Source organism: Bufo bufo, chromosome 7 (genome assembly GCF_905171765.1).
Source record: "Bufo bufo chromosome 7, aBufBuf1.1, whole genome shotgun sequence".
NCBI classification, from domain to species: Eukaryota; Metazoa; Chordata; class Amphibia; order Anura; family Bufonidae; genus Bufo; species Bufo bufo.
The window spans coordinates 5,767,784-5,791,283 of record NC_053395.1 but is presented as its reverse complement, the minus strand read 5'-3'; the positions used below and the strand labels follow the sequence as shown (position 1 = coordinate 5,791,283).

Sequence of the window (23,500 nt, the reverse complement as noted above, 5' to 3'; positions counted from 1 at the left end):
ATGCCTTGTGTCTTCTCACTTCTGGATTCAGTTCCATTGTCTGCACGGAGAATCTTTGGCTTATTCCCAAACTTGTCACTTACTTCAGAGAGATGTTCTTCACGTTTCTCTGGAACATCATTGTTACTGTTACCTCGAATAATCATCAATAAAAGTGAGGAAACATCTTTCCATTCCCGGGGGGCGCTTACTCACTGGACCGCAAACTTCTGTGAATATTCAGTCAAGGGGCTGCTCCGATCTTGGGGCACTATTAGTAGGAAATGTTCTTCTGGAGATTCTCCCTTTAAGGCAGCTTGTACTTTTCATCATCTGATGTCATTGGTCTATTTTAACCCCTTCAGCAAGCTGGTCCTGAACTAGCTTTCTCATCGCCCTGGGGTCTCTATGTGCCGTACATGAGCACAGTCCTTCTGCTGTCTCTGTTTGTATTTAGTTGATACAGTCCATCTGTAATTTTTCCTTCTGTAAGCGTGCCACCTTGTCTTGAGATGATGTAGCGGTCATTCTTAAGTGAAACTTTATTGTCCTGTCCCGTCCAGTGAGTTTCTTCACAGACAACAAATTGCTTATGTAACACCCCAGAGTGCCGTTACCATCTTTGCACCTCACTACTATCTCCTACGGTTAACCACGTGTCATCCTGTGTATTAATTGCCAGGTCTTGCAAAATGTGTATTTCTATTTCCATGCAACTCTTATGTTCAAGTGTAATGTGCCTGGCTCACCAGTGGATGGCGGCAACAATGGTAGTACTATTTTACCTAGGATGGAACCCCTCTTTCCATTTTAGCTTTCTCTAAGAGAGGGGGGAGTCTAGTTAGTCAGGGTCAGTTCAGCTTACCCCCTGCTAGGGAAAAGTCTAGCTCACCCCCTGCCAAGGGAGGATGTGAAGCAGGAGCCGTCCCTGTTGGGCGAGCCCTGCCTAAGCCAGCGGATAAATCAGGTCTCCATCAGACGCAGCGCAAGGAACAGCAGGGTTTATACAGAAATAACATGAATATAACGTCCAATGAGATCAGATCTCAGCACCTCAGCTTCCAGCTTCCTTCTCTCTCAGCTCTCTGTAGATGTGCAGCAAGGCCCCGCCCCTTCCTGCCTTCCCTTCTCTCTCAGCTCTCTGTACATGTGCAGCAAGGCCCCGCCCCTTCCTGCCTTCCCTTCTCTCTCAGCTCTCTGTAGATGTGCAGCAAGGCCCCGCCCCATTCCTGCCTTCCCTTCTCTCTCAGCTCTCTGTACATGTGCAGCAAGGCCCCGCCCCTTCCTGCCTTCCCTTCTCTCTCAGCTCTCTGTACATGTGCAGCAAGGCCCCGCCCCTTCCTGCCTTCCCTTCTCTCTCAGCTCTCTATACATGTGCAGCAAGGCCCCACCCCTTCCTGCCTTCCCTTCTCTCTCAGCTCTCTGTATATGTGCAGCAAGACCCCGCCTCTTCCTGCCTTTTCTTTTTAGCAGAACTTTATTAACAACATAACACTGTGTCTGGAGACAGACAATAATGTAGTTGTTGCAGTGCACAGAATAATGAGCATGAGTCCAACAAGCACCTCCCGACTTCATCAGACCGACACTTGAACACAGTGCATATGCAGTGATAACATACTGCCTAATACCCACCTCTTCCTGGTACAACAGGCCCAAAAAGAGGCTTTTATTCCCTTCATAAGGGAGCACAGAGATGTAGCCCCTATATACCCCTGCCCCACCTGCCTGCATTGTACCTTCTCCCACATGGGTGGTGTCTGAATATCAGGTAGGCCATGTGCACTTTCATGCAGTTTTTTTTTTTTTTCATTGAAGGACACCCTCTACCTACAGCTCCAGGGAACCGCAATGGGGGCATTTTGTGTGCCTTCATATAAAAATGTCTTCCAGGGGCTGTGTCTTCCTGGGTCACTTTATTGACAACATTATTTTTGTATGACAGGGTTCAGTGGATGAACTTGAGACCTTTAATGGGATGTCTGAATAATAACCAATGCGACATCAAATGTACCCAGAAAACAGATTGTTTAGATGGCGGAACAAGGTGATTTAATAAGTGATGTATTTAGGAAAGAAGATCCTCGCACACTGAACATCTCATTCACAGGACAGTTCCTGGGAATTAGGAGGAGATGGTCAACTAAAGAGACTTTTGTGAGGCAGGTGCCGATCTGTCCAGCAGGGAAGGTGGCTATGACTAAAGAAACCAAGTCTGGATACAGGAGAGCCATAGATATTAACTGTGTGAGGCTACTCTCTTCAAAACCAAAGCAACTGAAAAACTGTGAGAATGAAAAATGTATCAGTACATTAAACAAAAGACACCAACAGGTAAGAGCTGCTCTTCACAGATATTGGGCCGTCTCACCGACTGATAATATTCTATCAAGATTTTTGTCAAAATCTCCCATGACATATGGGACAACCTGAGGGACACATTAGTTTGGAACCATTACTCTGGCATGACAATTCAGAGGACAGAAATCTTCTACAATACTGTGAGAACACGTGTCTATAGGATCTCTCATCATATCAGATGTAATACAGGTGGAGGTACAGTCAGGCCCATAAATATTGGGACATCGACACAATTCTAACATTTTTGGCTCTATACTCCACCACAATGGATTTGAGATTAAACGGACAAGATGTGCTTTACCTGCAGACTGTCAGCTGTAATTTGAGGGTTTTACATCCACATCAGGTGAACGGTGCAGGAATTACAGCAGTTTGCATATGTGCCTCCCACTTGTTAAGGGACCAAAAGTAATGGGACAATTGTCTTCTCAGCTGTTCCATGGCCGGTGTGTGTTATTCCCGCATTATCCCAATTACAATGAGCAGATAAAAGGTCCAGAGGTCATTTCCAGTCTGCTATTTGCATTTGGAATCTGTTGCTGTCAACTCTCAAGATGAGATCCAAAGAGCGGTCACTATCAGTGAAGCCATCATTAGGCTGAAAAACACAACAAACCCATCAGAGAGATAGCAAAAACATCAGGCGCGGCCAAAACAACTGTTTGGAACATTCTTAAAAAGAAGGAACGCACCGGTGAGCTCAGCAACACCAAAAGACCAGGAAGACCACGGAAAACAACTGTAGTGGATGACCGAAGAATTCTTTCCCTGGTGAAGAAAACGCCCTTCACAACAGTTGGCCAGATCAAGAACACTCTCCAGGAGGTAGGTGTATGTGAGTTAAAATCAACAATTAAGAGAAGACTTCACCAGAGTGAATACAGAGGGTTAACCACAAGATGTAAACCATTGGTGAGCCTCAAAAACAGGAAGGCCAGATTAGAGTTTTTCAAACAACATCTAAAAAAGCCTTCACAGTTCTGGAACAACATCCTATGGACAGATGAGACCAAGATCAACTTGTACCAGAGTGATGGGAAGAGAAGAGTATGGAGAAGGAAAGGAGCTGCTCATGATCCTAAGCATACCACCTCATCAGTGAAGCATGGTGGTGGTAGTGTCATGGCGTGGGCATGTATAGCTGCCAATGGAACGGCTTCTCTTGTGTTTATTGATGATGTGACTGCTGACAAAAGCAGCAGGATGAATTCTGAAGTGTTTCGGGCAATATTATCTGCTCATATTCAGCCAAATGCTTCAGAACTCATTGGACGGCGCTTGAGCAGAGAGCAGATGGACAATGACCCAAAGCATAGTGCAAAAGCAACCAAAGAGTTTAAGGGAAAGAAGTGGAATGTTCTGCAATGGCCGAGTCAATCCCCGGACCTGAATCTGATTGAGCATTTCACTTGCTGAAGACAAAACTGAAGGGAAAATGCCCCAAGAACAAGCAGGAACTGAAGGCAGTTGCAGTAGAGGCCTGGCAGAGCATCACCAGGGATGAGACCCAGCGTCTGATGATGTCTATGCGTTCCAGACTTCAGGCTATAATTGACTGCAAAGGATTTGCAACCAAGTATTAAAAAGTGAAAGTTTGATTTATGATTATTATTCTGTCCCATTATTTCTGGTCCCTTAACAAGTGGGAGGCACATATGGAAACTGCTGTAATTCCTGCACCGTTCACCTGGTTTGGATGTAAATACCCTCAAATTACAGCTGACAGTCTGCAGGTAAAGCACATCTTGTTTGTTTCATTTCAAATCCATTGTGGTGGTGTATAGGGCCGAAAATGTTTGAATTGTGTCCATGTCCCAATATTTATGGACCTGACTGTATGTCCTCGGCTACTGCTCCATGTGATGGAGGAGGAGATCACGTTCTGGGGTTCCTAGCCGAGGAAAAGCACAAACTGTGGCCTATTCCCCATCGTTTCCAGGCATATCATGGCTGTGACTCTTCTGGCCTCAGGGGAAGAGGTAGGTACGGAATTAACCAAGCAAAGGGCGGACAACAAGAGAAGATTCTGGCCCAGAGAGAATTTGTAGGGGCGAGCACCCGGAGCTCAGCGGTACCAACGACCCTGAATGAAGCTCTGGACGTTAGCGCCTTCCTCTGATTCATTCAGGTTTTTATTCTTTCTATAAGTAGAATGTTTTCTTGTGTTTATCATTTATAGAGCGGCACCTCCTCGTGTGTCGTCTGTATTTCGTCTGCCGCGCTCACACATGGTTTGTCATTTACAGATATAAGATCAGGGGCTTCAGGCATTTAAGATGATGCATGAGGAATGGAGCGGAACAAAGAAAATGATGTGCGTTTTTTTATGTGTTTACACATCATGTGTTTTTATTCATGTTTTCCTTTTTTATTGTATTTATGGTAATTTATATGTAACACTATACAGAGTTGCTATATTATTTATTTACATCATATTTTTTTGTCACTGTTCAGACTTGAGGCATTTTTCATGTGGTTTTTTTTTTTATCACTCTTTTTCTTTTATATTTGTATCTCTTGCTATTCATGTAAGGTCCCCTTCCCCTCCATGTCTGCAGTTATTATGGGGTCACTGACACACTTGTATTATTTCCCTCCGTGCAGACATGGCACTGGTTTCTGAGATCACTTACCTGCTGGTTTATACACTTGTGAATATGGATCTTGGGTAGAGTTGAGTGAACACCTGGATGTTCGGGTTCGGCAGGTTCGGCCAAACTTGAAAAAAAAATTCGGGTTCGGGACCCGAACTTGACCCTGAAACCCATTGAAGTCAATGAGGACCCGAAATTTTGAGCACTAAAATGGCTGTAAAAATATCATGGAAAGAGCTAGAGGGCTGCAAAAGGCAGCAAAATGTGCTTAAGAGCATGGCAAGTGCTCTGCAAACAAATGTGGATAGGGAAATGACTTAAAAAAACATAAAAGACCTTAAACAAAAAAAATAGGAATGATGTAGGAGGAAGAGGCTGAGGAGGCGGTGAATGGGTGGATGTGGCCGTAAAGGCTCACGTGGCGGTCTAGGTGTAAGCGGCGGCGAAGGAGGAATAGGTAGCCAACACTGATGTGTGTTATTTAGCATTTTTACATAGGGGTATCCCCCAAAATATTGGGGCATATAAATAAAAAATAAGGAATAAGTGCACTGGAGTACAAGGATGGATGGTTGAGGCTGTTAGAACTGTCTATTCTGCACAAGGTACAGACAAGTCCTGAGGGATCCAGACCTGGTTTATTTTAATGGACGTGAGCTTGTCCACGTTGGCTGTGGACAGGCGGCTGCGTCTGTCTGTAATGACGCCTCCTGCCGTGCTAAATACACGTTCAGAGAGTACACCGGCTGCAGGGCAGGCCAGCACCTCCAAGGCATACAGGGCAAGCTCTGGCCATGTGGACAATTTGGAGACCCAGAAGTTGAATGGGGCAGAACCATCAGTCAGTACGTGTAGGCGTGTGCACAGGTACTGTTCCACCATGTTGTTCAAATGCTGCCTCCTGCTAACACGCTCCATATCAGCAGTTGGGGCCGGTTGTTGCGGCGAGGTGACAAAGCTTTTCCACATGTCGGCCTTCTGAGGTGTTGGCGCTGACACAGCTGCATTGGCGACCTCTTCCTCCTCCCCTGCCTTCGCCTTTTACTTCCACTTGTCCCCCGGCGTCAGTCGGGAATGCTCTCAGGAGCGCATCTACCAGCGTGCGCCTGTAGTCGCGCATCTTCCTATCACACTCCAGTGAGGGAATTAAGGACGGCACATTGTCTTTGTAACGGGGATCCAGCAGGGTGGCCACCCAGTAGTCCGCACACGTTAAAATGTGGACAACTGTGCTGTCGTTGTGCAGGCACTGCAGCATGTAGTCGCTCATGTGTGCCAGGCTGCCCAGAGGTAAGGACAAGCTGTCCTCTGTGGGAGGCGTATCGTCTGCGTCCTCCGTATCCCCCCAGCCACGCACATGTGATGGGCCCGAGCTGCGTTGGGTGCCACCCCGCTGTGAACATGCTTCATCCTCATCCTCCTCCACCTCCTCCTCATCCTCGTCCTCCAGTAGTGGGCCCTGGCTGGCCAAATTTGTACCTGGCCTCTGCTGTTGCAAAAATCCTCTTTCTGAGGCACTTCTAAAAGACTAGTCTGAAAGTGCTAAAAATGACCCCTCTTCCTCCTCGTCCTGGGCCACATCCTCTTCCATCATCGCCCTAAGTATTTTCTCAAGGAGACATAGAAGTGGTATTGTAACGCTGATAACGGCGTCATCGCCACTGGCCATGTTGGTGGAGTACTTGAAACAGCGCAACAGGGCACACAGGTCTCGCATGGAGGCCCAGTCATTGGTGGTGAAGTGGTGCTGTTCCGCAGTGCGACTGACCCGTGCGTGCTGCAGCTGAAACTCCACTATGGCCTGCTGCTGCTCGCACAGTCTGTCCAGCATGTGCAAGGTGGAGTTCCACCTGGTGGGCACGTCGCATATGAGGCGGTGAGCGGGAAAGCCGAAGTTACGCTGTAGCGCAGACAGCCGAGCAGCGGCAGGATGTGAACGCCGGAAGCGCGCACAGACGGCCCGCACTTTATGCAGCAGCTCTGACATGTCGGGGTAGTTGTGAATGAATTTCTGCACCACCAAATTCAGCACATGTGCCAGGCAAGGGATGTACGTCAAACCGGCTAGTCCCAGAGCTGCAACGAGATTTCGCCCATTATCGCACACCACCAGGCCGGGCTTGAGGCTCACCGGCAGCAACCACTCGTCGGTCTGTTTTTCTATACCCCGCCACAACTCCTGCGCGGTGTGGGGCCTGTCCCCCAAACATATGAGTTTCAGAACGGCCTGCTGACGTTTACCCCTGGCTGTGCTGAAGTTGGTGGTGAAGGTCTGTCGCTGACTGGATGAGCAGGTGGAAGAAGAGGAGGAGGAAGCTGAGTAGGAGGAGGAGGAGACAGGAGGCAAAGAATGATGCCCTGCGATCCTTGGCGGCGGAAAGACGTGCGCCAAACAGCTCTCCCCCTGGGGACCAGCCGCCACTACATTTACCCAGTGTGCAGTTAGGGAGATATAGCGTCCCTGGCCGTGCTTACTGGTCCACGTATCTGTGGTTAGGTGGACCTTGCCACAGATGGCGTTGCGCAGTGCACACTTGATTTTATTGGATACTTGGTTGTGCAGGGAAGGCACGGCTCTCTTGGAGAAGTAGTGGCGGCTGGGAACAACATACTGTGGGACAGCAAGCGACATGAGCTGTTTGAAGCTGATTGTGTCCACCAGCCTAAATGCCAGCATTTCATAGGCCAGTAGTTTAGAAATGCTGGCATTCAGGGCCAGGGATCGAGGGTGGCTAGGTGGGAATTTACACTTTCTCTCAAAGGTTTGTGAGATGGAGAGCTGAACGCTGCCGTGTGACATGGTGGAGATGCTTGGTGACGGAGGTGGTGTTGTTGGTGGCACATCCTCTGTTTGCTGGGCGGCAGGTGCTAACGTTCCTCCAGAGGCGGAGGAAGAGGCCGAGGCAGCAGCAGAAGAGGGAGCAGGAGGGGCCTGAGCCCTTTCTTGGTTTTGAAGGTGCTTACTCCACTGCAGCCCGTGTCTTGCATGTAGGTGCCTGGTCATGCAGGTTGTGCTAAGGTTCAGAACGTTAATGCCTCGCTTCAGGCTCTGATGGCACTGCGTGCAAACCACTCGGGTCTTGTCGTCAGCACATTATGTGAAGAAGTGCCATGCCAGGGAACTCCTTGAAGCTGCCTTTGGTGTGCTCGGTCCCTGGTGACGGTGGCCAGTAGCAGGCGAACTGTTTTGGCGACGGCTGCTCTGCTTTTGCACCATGCTCCCGCTTTTGCTACGCTGTTGGCTCGGTCTCACCACTGCCTCTTCCTCTGAACTCTGAAAGTCAGTGGCACGACCTTCATTCCATGTGGGGTCTAGGACCTCATCGTCCCCTGCATCGTCTTCCACCCAGTCTTCCTCCCTGACCTCCTGTTCAGTCTGCACACTGCAGAAAGACGCAGCAGTTGGCACCTGTGTTTCGTCATCATCAGAGACGTGCTGAGGTGGTTTTCCCATGTCCTCATCAGGAAACATAAGTGGTTGTGTGTCAGTGCATTGTATGTTTTCCACCGCTGGGGAAGGGCTAGGTGGATGCCCTTGGGAAACCCTGCCAGCAGCGTCTTCAAACAGCATAAGAGACTGCTGCATGACTTGAGGTTCAGACAGCTTCCCCGATATGCACGGGGGGTGATGTGACAGACTGATGGGCTTGGTTTTCAGGCGCCACCTGTGCGCTTTCTGCAGAAGACTGGGTGGGAGATAATGTGAATGTGCTGGATCCACTGTCGGCCACCCAATTGACTAGCGCCTTTACTTGCTCAGGCCTTACCATCCTTAGAACAGTATTAGGCCCAACCAAATATCGCTGTAGATTCTGGCGGCTACTGGGACCTGAGGTAGTAGGTTCAGTAGGACGTGTAGCTGTGGCAGAACGGCCACGTCCTCTCCCTGCACCAAAGGCTCCACCAACACCACCACCACGACCATGACCGCGTCCCTTATTAGATGTTTGACTCATAGTTAGCGTTCAAAAAGCAAAGTAAAAAGTGGTTAAGTCTGTTAAAAATAATTAACTGCCAATATAAACCCTGATGTAGGGTATTGCACTCAAATTATTTTTTTTAAACTCTATATGACAGCGGTATTTGTGGCCTAAATGTGACAGTCACTTATGCACGTCCCAGATGTGCAGTATATTAGAGGGTTTTTTCACCCCAGTAAACAAAAAGCTGTATTTCTGCCCTAAATGTGACAGTCACTTATGCACGTCTTATCCCAGATGTGCAGTATATTAGAGGTTTTTTTTTAACCCCAGTAACCAAAAAGCTGTATTTCTGGCCTAAATGTGACAGTCACTTATGCATGTCTAATCACAGATGTGCAGTATATCAGAGGCTTTTTTAACCCCAGTATGCCAAAGCCGTATTTCTGGCCTAAATGTGACACTCACTTATGCACGTGTAATCACAGATGTGCAGTATATCAGAGGGTTTTTTCACCCCAGTAACCAAAAAGATGTATTTGACTTTGTGGCCTAAATGTCACACTCACTTATGCACGTCTCATCTTAGATGTGCAGTTGTAACGGCTGAGGATGGGGAAAAAGCCACTTAAAGGGGAAGTGTCCAAATAAACATCACACTGCAGCTGTTACCGCAGGCAACGACATGCGTAGCAACCATGTCCTGGGAGTCAGCCAGAAGGCCGAGACACTGCCACCACATGTACACAATACCAAACGTTGCCACGGGCAGCCACAGTGAAGGAAAGTGTCACAGTGCACACCTACATACACCTCGTGCACACCAGACATACAAAGTGCATACACACACACACCCAACCAGGTGTAACCGCATGCACTTGACAGCAATCTGCCTAGCAACAGCTCAGGCTGCTATACTGCCAAGTACCAAATCATGTTGCCAGCGGCAACCACACGTGAGGCAACATATTAACAGCCCTCACCATGTGGTTGACAATAAAACCAAACCGCAGGCAACTGCATGCGGATCCTGAGTCACGACCATGGTCGTGATAGCAATATATCAGAGGGTTTTTTCACCCCAGTAACCAAAAAGCCGTATTTCTGGCCTAAATGTCACTTATGCATGTGTAATCCCAGATGTGCACTATATTTAACAGATGTAAATTTTTAACCCCAGTAAGCAAAAAGCAGTATTTCTGGACTTGCAGACATGCAGATAGCCTGTGCTGGTGCACTATCGTTGCATAAAATGGCTGCCGATTATGTATTGATAGTGACAAACTGAAAAAGTTTGTTTTCAGCAGTAGTTGGCTCGGGGCAGGCTTAAAACAATTGTGCACTGCACCCACAAAGCACTTTTTCTGTAGATCGCTGAGTACATAAACCAGTTCTTGATAAGATCGCTCCCTGATCTCTCCCTGACAGCAGCTGCAGCCTCTCCCTACACTAATCCGAGCAGAGTGACGTGCGGCGCTACGTGACTCCAGCTTATATAGAGGCTGGGTCACATGCTGCACTGGCCAATCACAGCCATGCCAATAGTAGGCATGGCTGTCATGGCCTTTTGGGGGAAGTAGTATGACGCTTGTTGATTGGCTGCTGTGCAGCCTTTCAAAAAGCGCCATAAAAATCGTCGAACACCGAACCCGAACTTTTACGTAAATGTTCGGGTTCGGGTCCGGGTGCCGAAAACTCTAAAGTTCGGTACGAACCCGAACTTTACAGTTCGGGTTCGCTCAACTCTAATCTTGGGTCTTGGTTGGGGGCACAACTTGTATGGAAACTAATGATGTACAGTCAGCCTGATATGGCGGTAATCTATCTGTGCCTTTTATTACCAGGACCCCCGTGGAGTGGACTCAGCACTGCTGGATTTGGCTTTTATTACTTCTGCTCCACTTTGGGGTGATGTCCTGTGACACGGCCGCCATCCCTGGTTTTGGTAGCCATACTGGTCCGGACAATGTATACTGTATGTCATCTTTTGTGCACATTTAGCACAGACTGTATTATGATCGCACTGAAAGAGCTGCCTGGTTCTGTCTATGGCTGATAGCGGGACATTATCACTGTGGTTGCATCTGGATAGATGTAGCAGAGCTGACATGGTCACTATAACATCACAGGAGGAGATATCACTATGTGCCATCTGCTATCTATGGGAGCATTGTACAGTAGCTTACTGCATAGTCTTATATCAGGTAATAACAAACATAACTCTGCTACATCCCAATTACACAACAGAATAGACTCTACGTTTCCATGTATAATGATAACATCGTAGACTTTAGACCAACAGAAGTGAAAATACTCACCTCTGGAGGGGCAATTTCTGTAAAATATAAGAAGAAAAAGGTTATAAACTAAAAGTCATTGATGAAACCATGAAAGAAAATACAAGAGATCTTAGTCATGTGCTTCAATGTATTCACAGAATACAGGGGGCGGGGCTGTGACAACCTCTCAGACATGGTATACAGGCAGGTTGTCAGCAGTAATAGATGAATAGAAGTTCCTGTAGTATAAGGCGTGTGGATCTCATGTCAGATATAATGACATTGTGGTCAGACATGACACCCAGAACCCTTATAATATTACCATAGACTAGAGGTTATTGGGGCATTTGTAGTAAAGGTCGTTCATTCCTGTAGAACAGAATCAGAACTTGTTTGGTTTGGAAACTGAAGATGAGGAGACACCAGAAGAATGGGTGACATAATGGGGAAATATGTGACCTGACTCATCTCTGTAGAATAGAAAGGGGATTACACTGTGTCTCCCCAAAGGTATCAGGTCCTGTAAGGTGGAGAAGATATCAGACTTGTCCACATCTGGCCTATTGTTCACCCCCATAGCGGTGCCCCCTGAGGTCAGAAATGTACAGAAGATAAAGAACTAGGCTATAGATTCTCTTTACAGATTAAAAGATCTTACCCACATCTAAATAGTCTCTAAAATTCCTTTTCTTTTCCGGCTGTGTTCCAGGTTTCTCGCTTCCTGCAGGTACGGGGCCAGATCTTCCATCACCATCCCCTGATTTATATTGAGATCATTATTACTGATACACAAAGTGCTGCAGAAGAAAGTCTAATCTACACTGAACAGTGATCATAATATTTGTGCTTTATATTGAAGATAATTAACTATACTATGGCATAGTGGTGTTCAGGGACTATATCATGGTAGTGGTAGTTGTCAGGGACTACTGTATATCATGGTAGTGTAGGTGTTCAGGGACTATATCATGGTAGTGGTAGTTGTCAGGGACTACTGTATATCATGGTAGTGGTGGTGTTCAGGGACTATATCATGGTAGTGGTAGTTGTCAGGGACTACTGTATATCATGGTAGTGGTGGTGTTCAGGGACTATATCATGGTAGTGGTAGTTGTCAGGGACTACTGTATATCATGGTAGTGGTGGTGTTCAGGGACTATATCATGGTAGTGGTGGTGTTCAGGGACTATATCATGGCAGTGGTTGTGTTCAGGGACTATATCATGGCAGTGGTGGCATTCAGGGACTATATCATGGCAGCCTGTGCTCCCATATCACTCTCTCTGTGTCTCACCCATAGTATAAGAACTTGTGCTCTGTTTACTTTCTCCATCACACACATTCTTTGCTTTTCCGACTGCAGCTGAAATCGAAAAGACAAGATGTCAGAGAAGGTTCTATTTAGTGTTGAGAGAATCGAAGTGAAACAAATTTACTTCAATACAAATTTCAGGAAAACTTTGATTCGCCACAAATATGAATATCCTCTTGCTTCATAGTAACAAATAATTTTTTTCCTAAAATGGCGGCTACACGTGTTACAAAGTCAAAGAAACCCGTGATGTCACAGCCCTACAAAAAGCCTAATCCCACCCAGTCTCCATCATTTTACTGTGAACTGAGCATAGGGAGAGACGTGATAAATACTAGGGATAGTGTTTTAGCAATCTTTTATTTGTAGAATATTGGATAGGGACAGTGCAGGGACAGTGTAGGGAGCGTTTTCAGACACTGTAGGGAGAGCATAGGGAGACTGCAGGGACAGTGTAGGGAGCGTTTTCAGACACTGTAGGGAGAGCATAGGGAGACTGCAGGGACAGTGTAGGCTCAGTGTAATTGCCCTGTGAATATTGTTACACTGCTTCGCCATTTATACCGACAGGTATACGTTTACGGACAGAATTAGACTTGGAAATGCATGGTAGCGTGTGAAGTTATTGAGGATGACCCTTTCAGCACCTTAAATCTAATATACCCTTTTATGGATCGATTTAAACTTGGCCTGATACAGCAGAAAAATTTTTTTTAGGGAATTGCTAAGTTGGGAATTGTATTCAACCCAGAACAAAAACTGTGCTTCGGCAGACAGCAGACAGTATTACAATTGGCTAGCCACAGCTGAAACACCAGATTTAGGGTACTGCTATTTTGGCAATTGTATTTCACCCCTCAATAAAATAGCAAGCACAGCCAAGCCCCTGATGTAGGATATAGCAAAAAAAAAAAAAAAACACTATTGATGGTTAAATGTATTTGGTGGCAGCTTGTGCTGGCGCACCACAAGACAAAATGGCCACCGATCACCCCAGAAAAAAGTGACAGAAAAACGCTCTGGGCAGCCTAAAAACACTGAGCATTTAAATAGCAGAGGTTGAATGATCCACAGCTGTAGATCGATCACTTCAGTAAGTGTTTTTGATGAGTAAATCCCTGCCTAATCTGGCCCTAACAGCAGCAGCTGCATCCTATCCCTACACTGATCAGAGCAGAGTGACGTGCGGCGCTATGTGACTCCAGCTTAAATAGAGGCTGGGTCACATGGTGCACTGGCCAATCACAGCCATGCCAATAGTAGTCATGGCTGTGATGGCCTCTTGGGGCAAGTAGTATGACGCTTGTTGATTGGCTGCTTTGCAGCCTTTCAAAAAGCGCCAAGAAAGCGCCGAACACCGAACCCGAACCCGGACTTTTACGAAAATGTTCGGGTTCGGGTCCGTGTCATGAACACCCCAAAATTCGGTACGAACCCGAACTATACAGTTCGGGTTCACTCATCCCTACTTGGGAGTCCACGATATGGAAATGGAGGGACTGTAGTACTAGCAACTTGGCCAGGAGCACGTTCAGCTTCTGCTCTGCTGGATGAGTGCACGTGTACTGTTGTCTCTTTGCCATCACATGATGATCGATTGCTGGCGAAACACATGACGAATAGTAGGAGGAGCATCAGGATCTGTAGACGAAGGGAAGGAACAACTGCTTCATTCTGCTGAGGTTGAGGAGCCCTGACTACTGGAGAAGCGGTGGGGGCTGCTGGGAGATGCCTCAGGCTGTACCACTACATTAGCCAAGGGTTTGAAAGATCAAAAAACAGGAACTCCAGGAATAGTCTCCCAAGGGATCCGGGAATATCTGCAGGGCGCCAAAGGATGGACAAGTGTAGGATTGGGTATAAAGGAAAATGCTGCCAGTGGTGGTCATATATGCAGGGAATGTCACTGCAAAGGTAATTATAATGGGACCAGTGAAAGGATAAAAAAGAAAATAAAAAGAAGAAAACCCTACTAATGAGGCCAAACCTCTAATGGTATTTACTAAAATGATTAATACTAAAATAGATAGAAAATAATATTAATAATCAATGTGTTGTCGCGACTATGCTGATGGTCGTGACTCTTAGACTTCGCATGCAGTTGCCAGCGGTCAGTTGGTTGTTCACCGCAGCTGAGGGCTGTAAGTTGTTAGCCTCACGTGCGGTTGCCGCTGGCAACATGGTGTTGTTGGCACTGTAGCAGCCTGGGCTTGTTGCTGGGCTGCTCACTGTCTATGCATGCAGTTGTCTATGGCAACTTGTGTTATATGTGTGCACTTTCCCTGTTTGTTGTGCACGGGGTTTATTTGTATGTGCACTTCCCCTTTAAGTGGCTTCACTACCCTATCTGGTGTTGGAAGGGGTAATTCCCTTTCCAGGGTGTGTATGTCTGTGTGTGGCTACTTGGGCTATTTAGTCTCTGCTGGATGCCTGTAGCTGAGGGGTACTCCAGCCATGCCTTGCTGGAGTCATCCTCCTGGTCTTATACCATCTGTCCAGTGAGGGCCACCCTTGTGGTCATAAATCCAATGTCGTGAAGTTTATGTTCCTGTGATGTCTCACCTTATTGTAGCTATGGATCTGGTTTCCTGTGTGAGTTATGTTGTTTGCTGTGTCCTTAGTGTGTGGACAGCAGTACTGGTGCATGGGTTCCAGTCAGCGAGGCTGTGGCAGGTAGGTTTGGAACTGGGGTAGTTCAGCTGCCATATCCATATGTCTGTATATGTTCCCCCTTCCTTACAGCTTGGCCAGTGAGACTCCTGTTCGTCCGTGTCTTGGAGGAACAGGTCATCTTACCCAGCTCCTGGATCTCTTGAGGGCTAGTAGGGACCCGAGATTCCTGAGTATGAGCCCTCCTACCATCTGGGTTGGCTCATACAGTTAGGAGTCAGGGTCAGAGTTAGGGACACTTTAGGAGGTGACCTGCTCCCTAATTCTGTTGTCCTGGCCGAGCAGCTTCCTTATTCCATAACATCACACGGATGAGGGTTTCCCCCACTCTCATCCGTGACATGTGTACTAAATGATAATCAACTATCTTGCTTTCACACCTACCTAAAAATTAGTAGATGCCATTGGTAAGATAAATACATAAAAACATGATAAAAGAAAAGAATTGCGGCTAAACACTCACTTCACCAGGGAGGTGTTTTGTGGGATAAAGCTCAAGACACCTACAAAACTAACCTCCCTCGCCTGGATCGCTCGTAGAATCTCAGGAAGAATGGCAGTCCACAGTGAGGGGCTTGGTGCACCCCTGCCTCTTGCCACAAAGCACTGAGGGAAAGGAATACTGAACTCTTGCACCAGGGCCCATGAGCCTTTAGCTTAGCCCCTGGGGAGAGGGCTTGCCCTGATTGCCTCCTAGGCTGACAGACAGCCTGGATGAGCCAAGCAATTCTGCAGCAGGGAGGTGCCCGAGCAGAACGCCATCCTGTGCTGGCCTGTGAATGAGGTTGGTTGTGTCTTACAGTTTCTACCAGATAAACCATCTCACAAAGTCAGGGAGAGTGAGAAATCAATCAGGGAGAGTGAGAAATCATCAGGGAGAGTCAGGAATCAATCAGGGAGAGTCGGGAATCAATCAGGGAGAGTCAGGAATCAATCAGGGAGAGTTGGGAATCAATCAGGGAGAGTCAGGAATCAATCAGGGAGAGTCAGGAATCAATCAGGGAGAGTCAGGAATCAATCCGGCTTATTGACAGGGAAAGTAAAGGGAAGATCTAGGATTCCAAAGAAGAATTTTGCATGTTATGTACGATAGAGAGAAGCAGGGCAGCTGACAGACAGGAAAGAAGAGACAGGACCTGTGGCTGTGCCTTCTATCAGAAGTGCAGGTGACCTCAAAAGCAGCTACTATACCTGCAAGCAAATACTTTCATTTTCTTTCCCTATTTTCACAGAAACCCTTTTGTATATTTGTAGGGTTCAATATAATTAAGCAATGTACAATATATATATATATATACACACACACACACACAGTTGCAAGAAAAAGTATGTGAACCCTTTGGAATTCTATGGATTTCTGCACAAATTGGTCATAAAATGTGATCTGATCTTCATCTTAGTCACAACCAGGGCCGATCCTACACGGGGTGCAGTGGGTGCCCCGCACCCCAGCGCTGTCACCCGAAAGGCGCCGAGCGAGCCGCCGGGACTTTTTTTTTTTTGACATTTTTTTTTTTTTAAGCCGAGCCGCCGATTCGCCGAGGAATCTGCGAGCCGAGCGGGATGTCAGTGACGCCAGTGTTCCCTCTAAGCTGCGCGGGTGGGCGGCCGCGCAGCAATTATTGTGGCCCCGCCCCCCGCTCACAATTTTATAATGCCCGCTCAGTCGCTCACTCAGCTGTGCCGGCGCCCAGCTGATTCCCCTGTCTGTTTTGCAGGCTGACGCCGCCCGCCGCACGGTCAGTTCATTTACAATACCTGGCTGTGGGCTGCCGGTGGGCGGTGGCTAGTATTCAAATAGGGGGGCGGAGTTTTGGACCCGCCGGAGGCAGAGAGGGAGTGCGTGCTGTGCGGCGCAGGCTGAGGTCACGTCACGTCACGTCACGTTACGCTACATCTGAGTACCCTGCGCGCCTGGCCGCCTGCTAGCTGGTGAGGTGAGGGCATATAAAAAAAGAAGTATGTACCCCCCCCTGTCCCACAGTGCTACGAATCCTCTGTTGTCCCCTGTATTACCCTGATACCCATCAGTTATATAATATATCTGAGGGGTATCAGGGTAAATTATACAGGGGGTAATATAACTAGGGGTATCAGGGTACATGAGGGGTAATATAACTGAGGAGGGCTAGGCTACTATCAGACATTATACAGGGGTAATATAACTTATCTTACCCCTCACCCCTGTATTATGTCCCTGATAGCCCTCCTCACTTATATTACCCCTGTATAATGTACCCTGATAGATACCCCTTAGTTATATTACCCCTGTATAATGTACCCTGATACCCCTCAGTTATATAATATAACTGAGGGGTATCAGGTTAAAATATACAGGGCGGGGTAATATAACTAAGGGGTATCAGTGTACATTATTATACAGGGGTAATATAACTAAGGGGTATCAGGGGACATTATTATACAGGGGTAATATAACTTATATTACCCCTGTATAGTGTACCCTGATACCCCTTAGTTATATTACCCCCTGTATAATTTACCTGATACCCCTCAGTTATATTACCCCTGTATAATGTCCCCCATAACAGTGTGTGTTATCCACAGGTCCCCCATAACAATGTGTCATCCACAGATCTCCCATAACAATGTGTCATCCACAGATCCCCCAAATTATTTTAAAAACCTGCTGTTTCTCTAGATGACCTTATGTTTATGGTAGTGGTAATAGAGTCTCAATGGTCTATAAAAGCAGCTACACTATTTTTACAGACCTTTGAGACTCTATTAACACTACTATTAACTATTAACATAAGGTCATCTAGACTAGAAAAAGCAGGTTTTTAAAATTCTTATTTTTCCCATTTAGGTGTTAGAGCAATCTAATTAAAGTTATGTTTTAACACCTAAAGAGAAAGAAAAAATAAATAAAAACCTACGGGCTGAAGTTGGGGGCTGAAGTTGTTGCCATAGAAACATTGTAAAGGGGAGGAGTTAGTAAGATAACCACGCCCATGTGGGGGCGCCAGAAATATTTCTGCACCCAGGCGCCTGTGACCCTAGGATCGGCCCTGGTCACAACAATAGACAATCACAGTCTGCTTAAACTAATAACACACAAAGAATTAAATGTTACCATGTTTTTATTGAACACACCATGTAAACATTCACAGTGCAGGTGGAAAAAGTATGTGAACCCCTAGACTAATGACATCTCCAAGAGCTACTTGGAGTGCGGTGTCAGCCAACTGGAGTCCAATCAATGAGATGAGATTGGAGGTGTTGGTCACAGCTGCCCTGCCCTATAAAAAACACACACCAGTTCTGGGTTTGCTTTTCACAAGAAGCATTGCCTGATGTGAATGATGCCTCGCACAAAAGAGCTCTCAGAAGACCTACAATTAGAAATTGTTGACTTGCGTAAAGCTGGAAAGGGTTATAAAAGTATCTCCAAAAGCCTTGCTGTTCATCAGTCCACGGTAAGACAAATTGTCTATAAATGGAGAAAGTTCAGCACTGCTGCTACTCTCCCTAGGAGTGGCCGTCCTGTAAAGATGACTGCAAGAGCACAGCGCAGACTGCTCAATGAGGTGAAGAAGAATCCTAGAGTGTCAGCTAAAGACTTACAAAAGTCTCTGGCATATGCTAACATCCCTGTCAGCGAATCTACGATACGTAAAACACTAAACAAGAATGGATTTCATGGGAGGATACCACAGAGGAAGCCACTGCTGTCCAAAAAAAACATTGCTGCACGTTTACAGTTTGCACAAGAGCACCTGGATGTTCCACAGCAGAACTGGCAAAATATTCTGTGGACAGATGAAACCAAAGTGGAGTTGTTTGGAAGAAACGCACAACACTATGTGTGGAGAAAAAGAGGCACAGCACACCAACCTCAAAACCTCATCCCAACTGTGAAGTATGGTGGTGGGGGCATCATGGTTTGGGTCTGCTTTGCTGCGTCAGGGCCTGGACGAATTGCTATCATCGAAGAAAAAATGAATTCCCAAGTTTATCAAGACATTTTGCAGGACAACTGAAGGCCATCTGTCCACCAGCTGAAGCTCAACAGAAGATGGGTGTTGTAACAGGACAACGACCCAAAGCATAGAAGTAAATCAACAACAGAATGGCTTAAACAGAAGAAAATACGTCTGCTGAGAGAAGGTTGTTATGGATGCAGCGATACCTAATATGTATACTTTTTTTATTCATTTAAGTTTTATACACTAATATTTTTGAAACAAAAAAAAATCATGTTTTAGTGTCTACATAGTCTGAGAGCCATCGTTTATTTTTTATTTTTTGAGCGATACTCTTAGGTAGGGTATCATTTTTACAGGATGAGATGACGATTTAATTGGTACAATTTTGGGGTGCGTATTACATTTTGACCGCTTGCTATTACACTTTTTGTGATGTAAGGTGACCAAAAAAATTGCTTTTTTGACACTATTTATTTTTTCACAGTGTTCACCTGAGGGGTTAGGTCATGTGGTATTTTTATAGAGCAGGTTGTTATGGATGCGGCGATACCTAATGTATACTTTTTTTTTATTTTTTACTTTTAACACAATAAAATCATTTTTGAAAAAAAATCATGTCTCCATAGTCTGAGAGCCATAGTTATTTTTATTTTTTGGGCAATTGTCCTATGAAGTGGCCAATTTTTTTGCGGGATTAGGCGACGGTTAGATTGGCACTATTTTTGGGGGCATACGCCTTTTTAATTGCTTGGTGTTGAACTTTTAGTGATGTAAGGTGACAAAAATGGCTTTTTTTTTTTACACAGTTTATATTTTTTATGGTGTCTATCAGACGGGGTGGATCATGTGATATATTTATAGAGCCGGTCAAGATGTGTGTTTTTTTTGTTTGTGTTTTCTTTTTTTTATTATAAAATCAGGGGAAAGGGGCATTTTTTTATCTTTTTTTAACTTGAAACTATTTTTTTATTGAAAACACTATTTTTTACTATTTTTTTAAAAACTTTATTTATGTCCCACTCTGGGACTTTTGGGGGTCTGATCCCCTCTGCAATGCATTACAATACATCTGTACACTGAGTCATACACTAACAGGTTGCCTAGGAGACGGGCCTGAGGCTGGATCTCCTCGGCACCCGTAGAAGGCAGGTCCTGATGCCGTGCAAGGGATTGGACATCCTCGGCATTGGGCTGCCTTGTCACATATCGGGTTCCCGCCACAGCAGCGCGGGGACCCGATGCGCTGCTTCACCTGCAGAAAACCACTTCTAGGTTGCAGTCAGCGCTGACTGCGGTATTGTAGGGGATGTCGGCGGATACAGCAGGGACTGCAAGACCCCTGCAGTGATCGGGCGGATGTAGCTCCTGCTCCTGCCCGATCAGCCCGCCGTGCATTTACGGTGGAATGCATTCTGGCAATGCATCCCCCGCCATACATGCACAGAGTTTTGCGTTAAGGGGTTAAATACTCCTTGCAATCCAGCCATAAGGGAGAAGAGGCACACCCATACAAGCCCTAACAACATTACAGGTCTCCGGCAGGATGTAAACTCTGGCACGGAGCAACAGTTAAGCTGTACTTGTCAGCACGACCCATGGCAGCAGGAGGGAAAGAGGGTTCCTGGCAGCCTGCCCGCGGGTAGGGGCAGCAGCGTCGGCACGCAGTGTCGGACTGGGGTGCCTAGGGCCCACCAGTAGAAATTATTGTAGGGGCCCAAAAATAAATATTACTTGTTCATTTTTCGGGCTCATGCACATGAATATTTGCAGTTTAGCAGACAATACAGTGTGCACTGCTCTACATCAGATCGTTTCTCGATAAGCAGCTCATTGTAGTTGATAACCTAATCTGTAAGGTCCCTTTACAAAGGGCGACGGAGTAGGAGATTGTTGGGAAGGAAGCGTTCCTTCCAGACAAATGCCTGCTCTTTAACGGAGGAGAACGCTGTACTTCCAAGCAGTGATCTCCATTGTACGGGGAGCAGTGATCACTACTGTCCACGTTCTTCCTCATACTGACTAGTTGTTTGCCGGCAGCAGATCGTGATCACACAGCACAATCTACTTCCAGTAAATGATCATGTGCGCACAAACGATCGAATCACGGTACCAGATGAATGAGTGTTTCGTTCGTTCATCAGGTAATCAGCCTACACGGCGACCACCGCAGCCAGTACGCCCAAGAGCTACTAAAGCGAGCAACACGGTAACCCGTGTCACAGTGAACTAGACCGCGACAATATGTCTATCTTTATTATTTTTTTACATTTATATTTTTATGGCATTCACCTGAGGGGATAGGTCATGTCATATACAGTCGTGGCCAAAAGTTTTGAGAATTACATAAATATTGGAAATTGGAAAAGTTGCTGCTTAAGTTTTTATAATAGCAATTTGCATATACTCCAGAATGTTATGAAGAGGGATCAGATGAATTGCATAGTCCTTCTTTGCCATGAAAATTAACTTAATCCCAAAAAAAACTTTCCACTGCATTTCATTGCTGTCATTAAAGGACCTGCTGAGATCATTTCAGTAATCGTCTTGTTAACGCAGGTGAGAATGTTGACGAGCACAAGGCTGGAGATCATTATGTCAGGCTGATTGGGTTAAAATGGCAGACTTGACATGTTAAAAGGAGGGTGATGCTTGAAATCATTGTTCTTCCATTGTTAACCATGGTGACCTGCAAAGAAGCGCATGCAGCCATCATTGCGTTGCATAAAAATGGCTTCACAGGCAAGGATATTGTGGCTACTAAGATTGCACCTCAATCAACAATTTCTAGGATCATCAAGAACTTCAAGGAAAGAGGTTCAATTCTTGTTAAGAAGGCTTCAGGGCGTCCAAGAAAGTCCAGCAAGCGCCAGGATCGTCTCCTAAAGAGGATTCAGCTGCGGGATCGGAGTGCCACCAGTGCAGAGCTTGCTCAGGAATGGCAGCAGGCAGGTGTGAGCGCATCTGCACGCACAGTGAGGCCAAGACTTTTGGAAGATGGCCTGGTGTCAAGAAGGGCAGCAAAGAAGCCACTTCTCTCCAAAAAAAACACCAGGGACAGATTGATCTTCTGCAGAAAGTTTGGTGAATGAACTGCTGAGGACTGGGGCAAAGTCATATTCTCCGATGAAGCCTCTTTCCGATTGTTTGGGGCATCTGGAAAAAGGCTTGTCCGGAGAAGAAAAGGTGAGCGCTACCATCAGTCCTGTGTCATGCCAACAGTAAAGCATCCTGAGACCATTCATGTGTGGGGTTGCTTCTCATCCAAGGGAGTGGGCTCACTCACAATTTTGCCCAAAAACACAGCCATGAATAAAGAATGGCACCAAAACACCCTCCAACAGCAACTTCTTCCAACAATCCAACAACAGTTTGGTGAAGAACAATGCATTTTCCAGCACGATGGAGCACCGTGCCATAAGGCAAAAGTGATAACTAAGTGGCTCGGGGACCAAAACGTTGACATTTTGGGTCCATGGCCTGGAAACTCCCCAGATCTTAATCCCATTGAGAACTTGTGGTCAATCCTCAAGAGGCGGGTGGACAAACAAAAACCCACTAATTCTGACAAACTCCAAGAAGTGATGATGAAAGAATGGGTTGCTATCAGTCAGGAATTGGCCCAGAAGTTGATTGAGAGCATGCCCAGTCGGATTGCAGAGGTCCTGAAAAAGAAGGGCCAACACTGCAAATACTGACTCTTTGCATAAATGTCATGTAATTGTCGACAAAAGCCTTTGAAACGTATGAAGTGCGTGTAATTATATTTCACTACATCACAGAAACAACTGAAACAAAGATCTAAAAGCAGTTTAGCAGCAAACTTTGTGAAAACTAATATTTGTGTCATTCTCAAAACTTTTGGCCACGACTGTAGAGCAGGTAGTTACAGACGCAGCGATACCTAATATGTCTATTGTTTTTATTTCTGTTAAAGGGGTTGTGTCATCTCAGACAATGGGGGAATATCGCTAGGTTCTGCCGCATTGTCTTATAGGCGTGGGTCACACCGCTGGGACTCGCACCTATATTGAGAACGGAGCCAGGAAAGTGGTGGAGGGCGCGCTGCGCATACGCAGCGACCCCCCGTTCATTTTCTATGGGGCCGCCACAAATAGCCGAGCCAGCTATTACCGTCGGGCCTATAGAAGTGAATGGGAGCGGTGGCCGGTCATGCGCGGTGCTCTCCCACTCACTTCTATGGGGAGACTGATTGGTGGTGGCCGGACCGGAGTCCTCCAGCCATCACCTTGCGGGGGTCTACTCTGATATAGGTGGGACCCACATCTATAAGACAAGCCGTATGCCCCCATTGTCTGAGATCAGACAATCCCTTTACAGTATGTTTTACATGTTTTACACATTGAAAACAATTCTGAAAAGTAAATATCTTTTTGTGTTACCATTTTCTGAAAGAAAATTTTTGGGCAATTGTCTTATG

General features: G+C 46.3%; 1 protein-coding gene across 7 annotated transcripts in view; it reads right to left on the bottom strand.

Annotated features, from left to right (window-relative positions):
• LOC121008275 overlaps positions 1 to 23,500 on the bottom strand; it is a 324,152-nt gene that overhangs the window by 4,636 nt on the left and 296,016 nt on the right. For all 7 annotated transcript variants that reach the window (XM_040440719.1, XM_040440717.1, XM_040440720.1 and 4 more), the window contains 2 exons: positions 11,792 to 11,890; positions 11,173 to 11,189 (listed from right to left, as the gene is read on the bottom strand). In XM_040440719.1, coding sequence (XP_040296653.1) covers positions 11,173 to 11,189; positions 11,792 to 11,890 — 116 coding nt within the window. The remainder of the gene's footprint in view (positions 1 to 11,172; positions 11,190 to 11,791; positions 11,891 to 23,500) is intronic.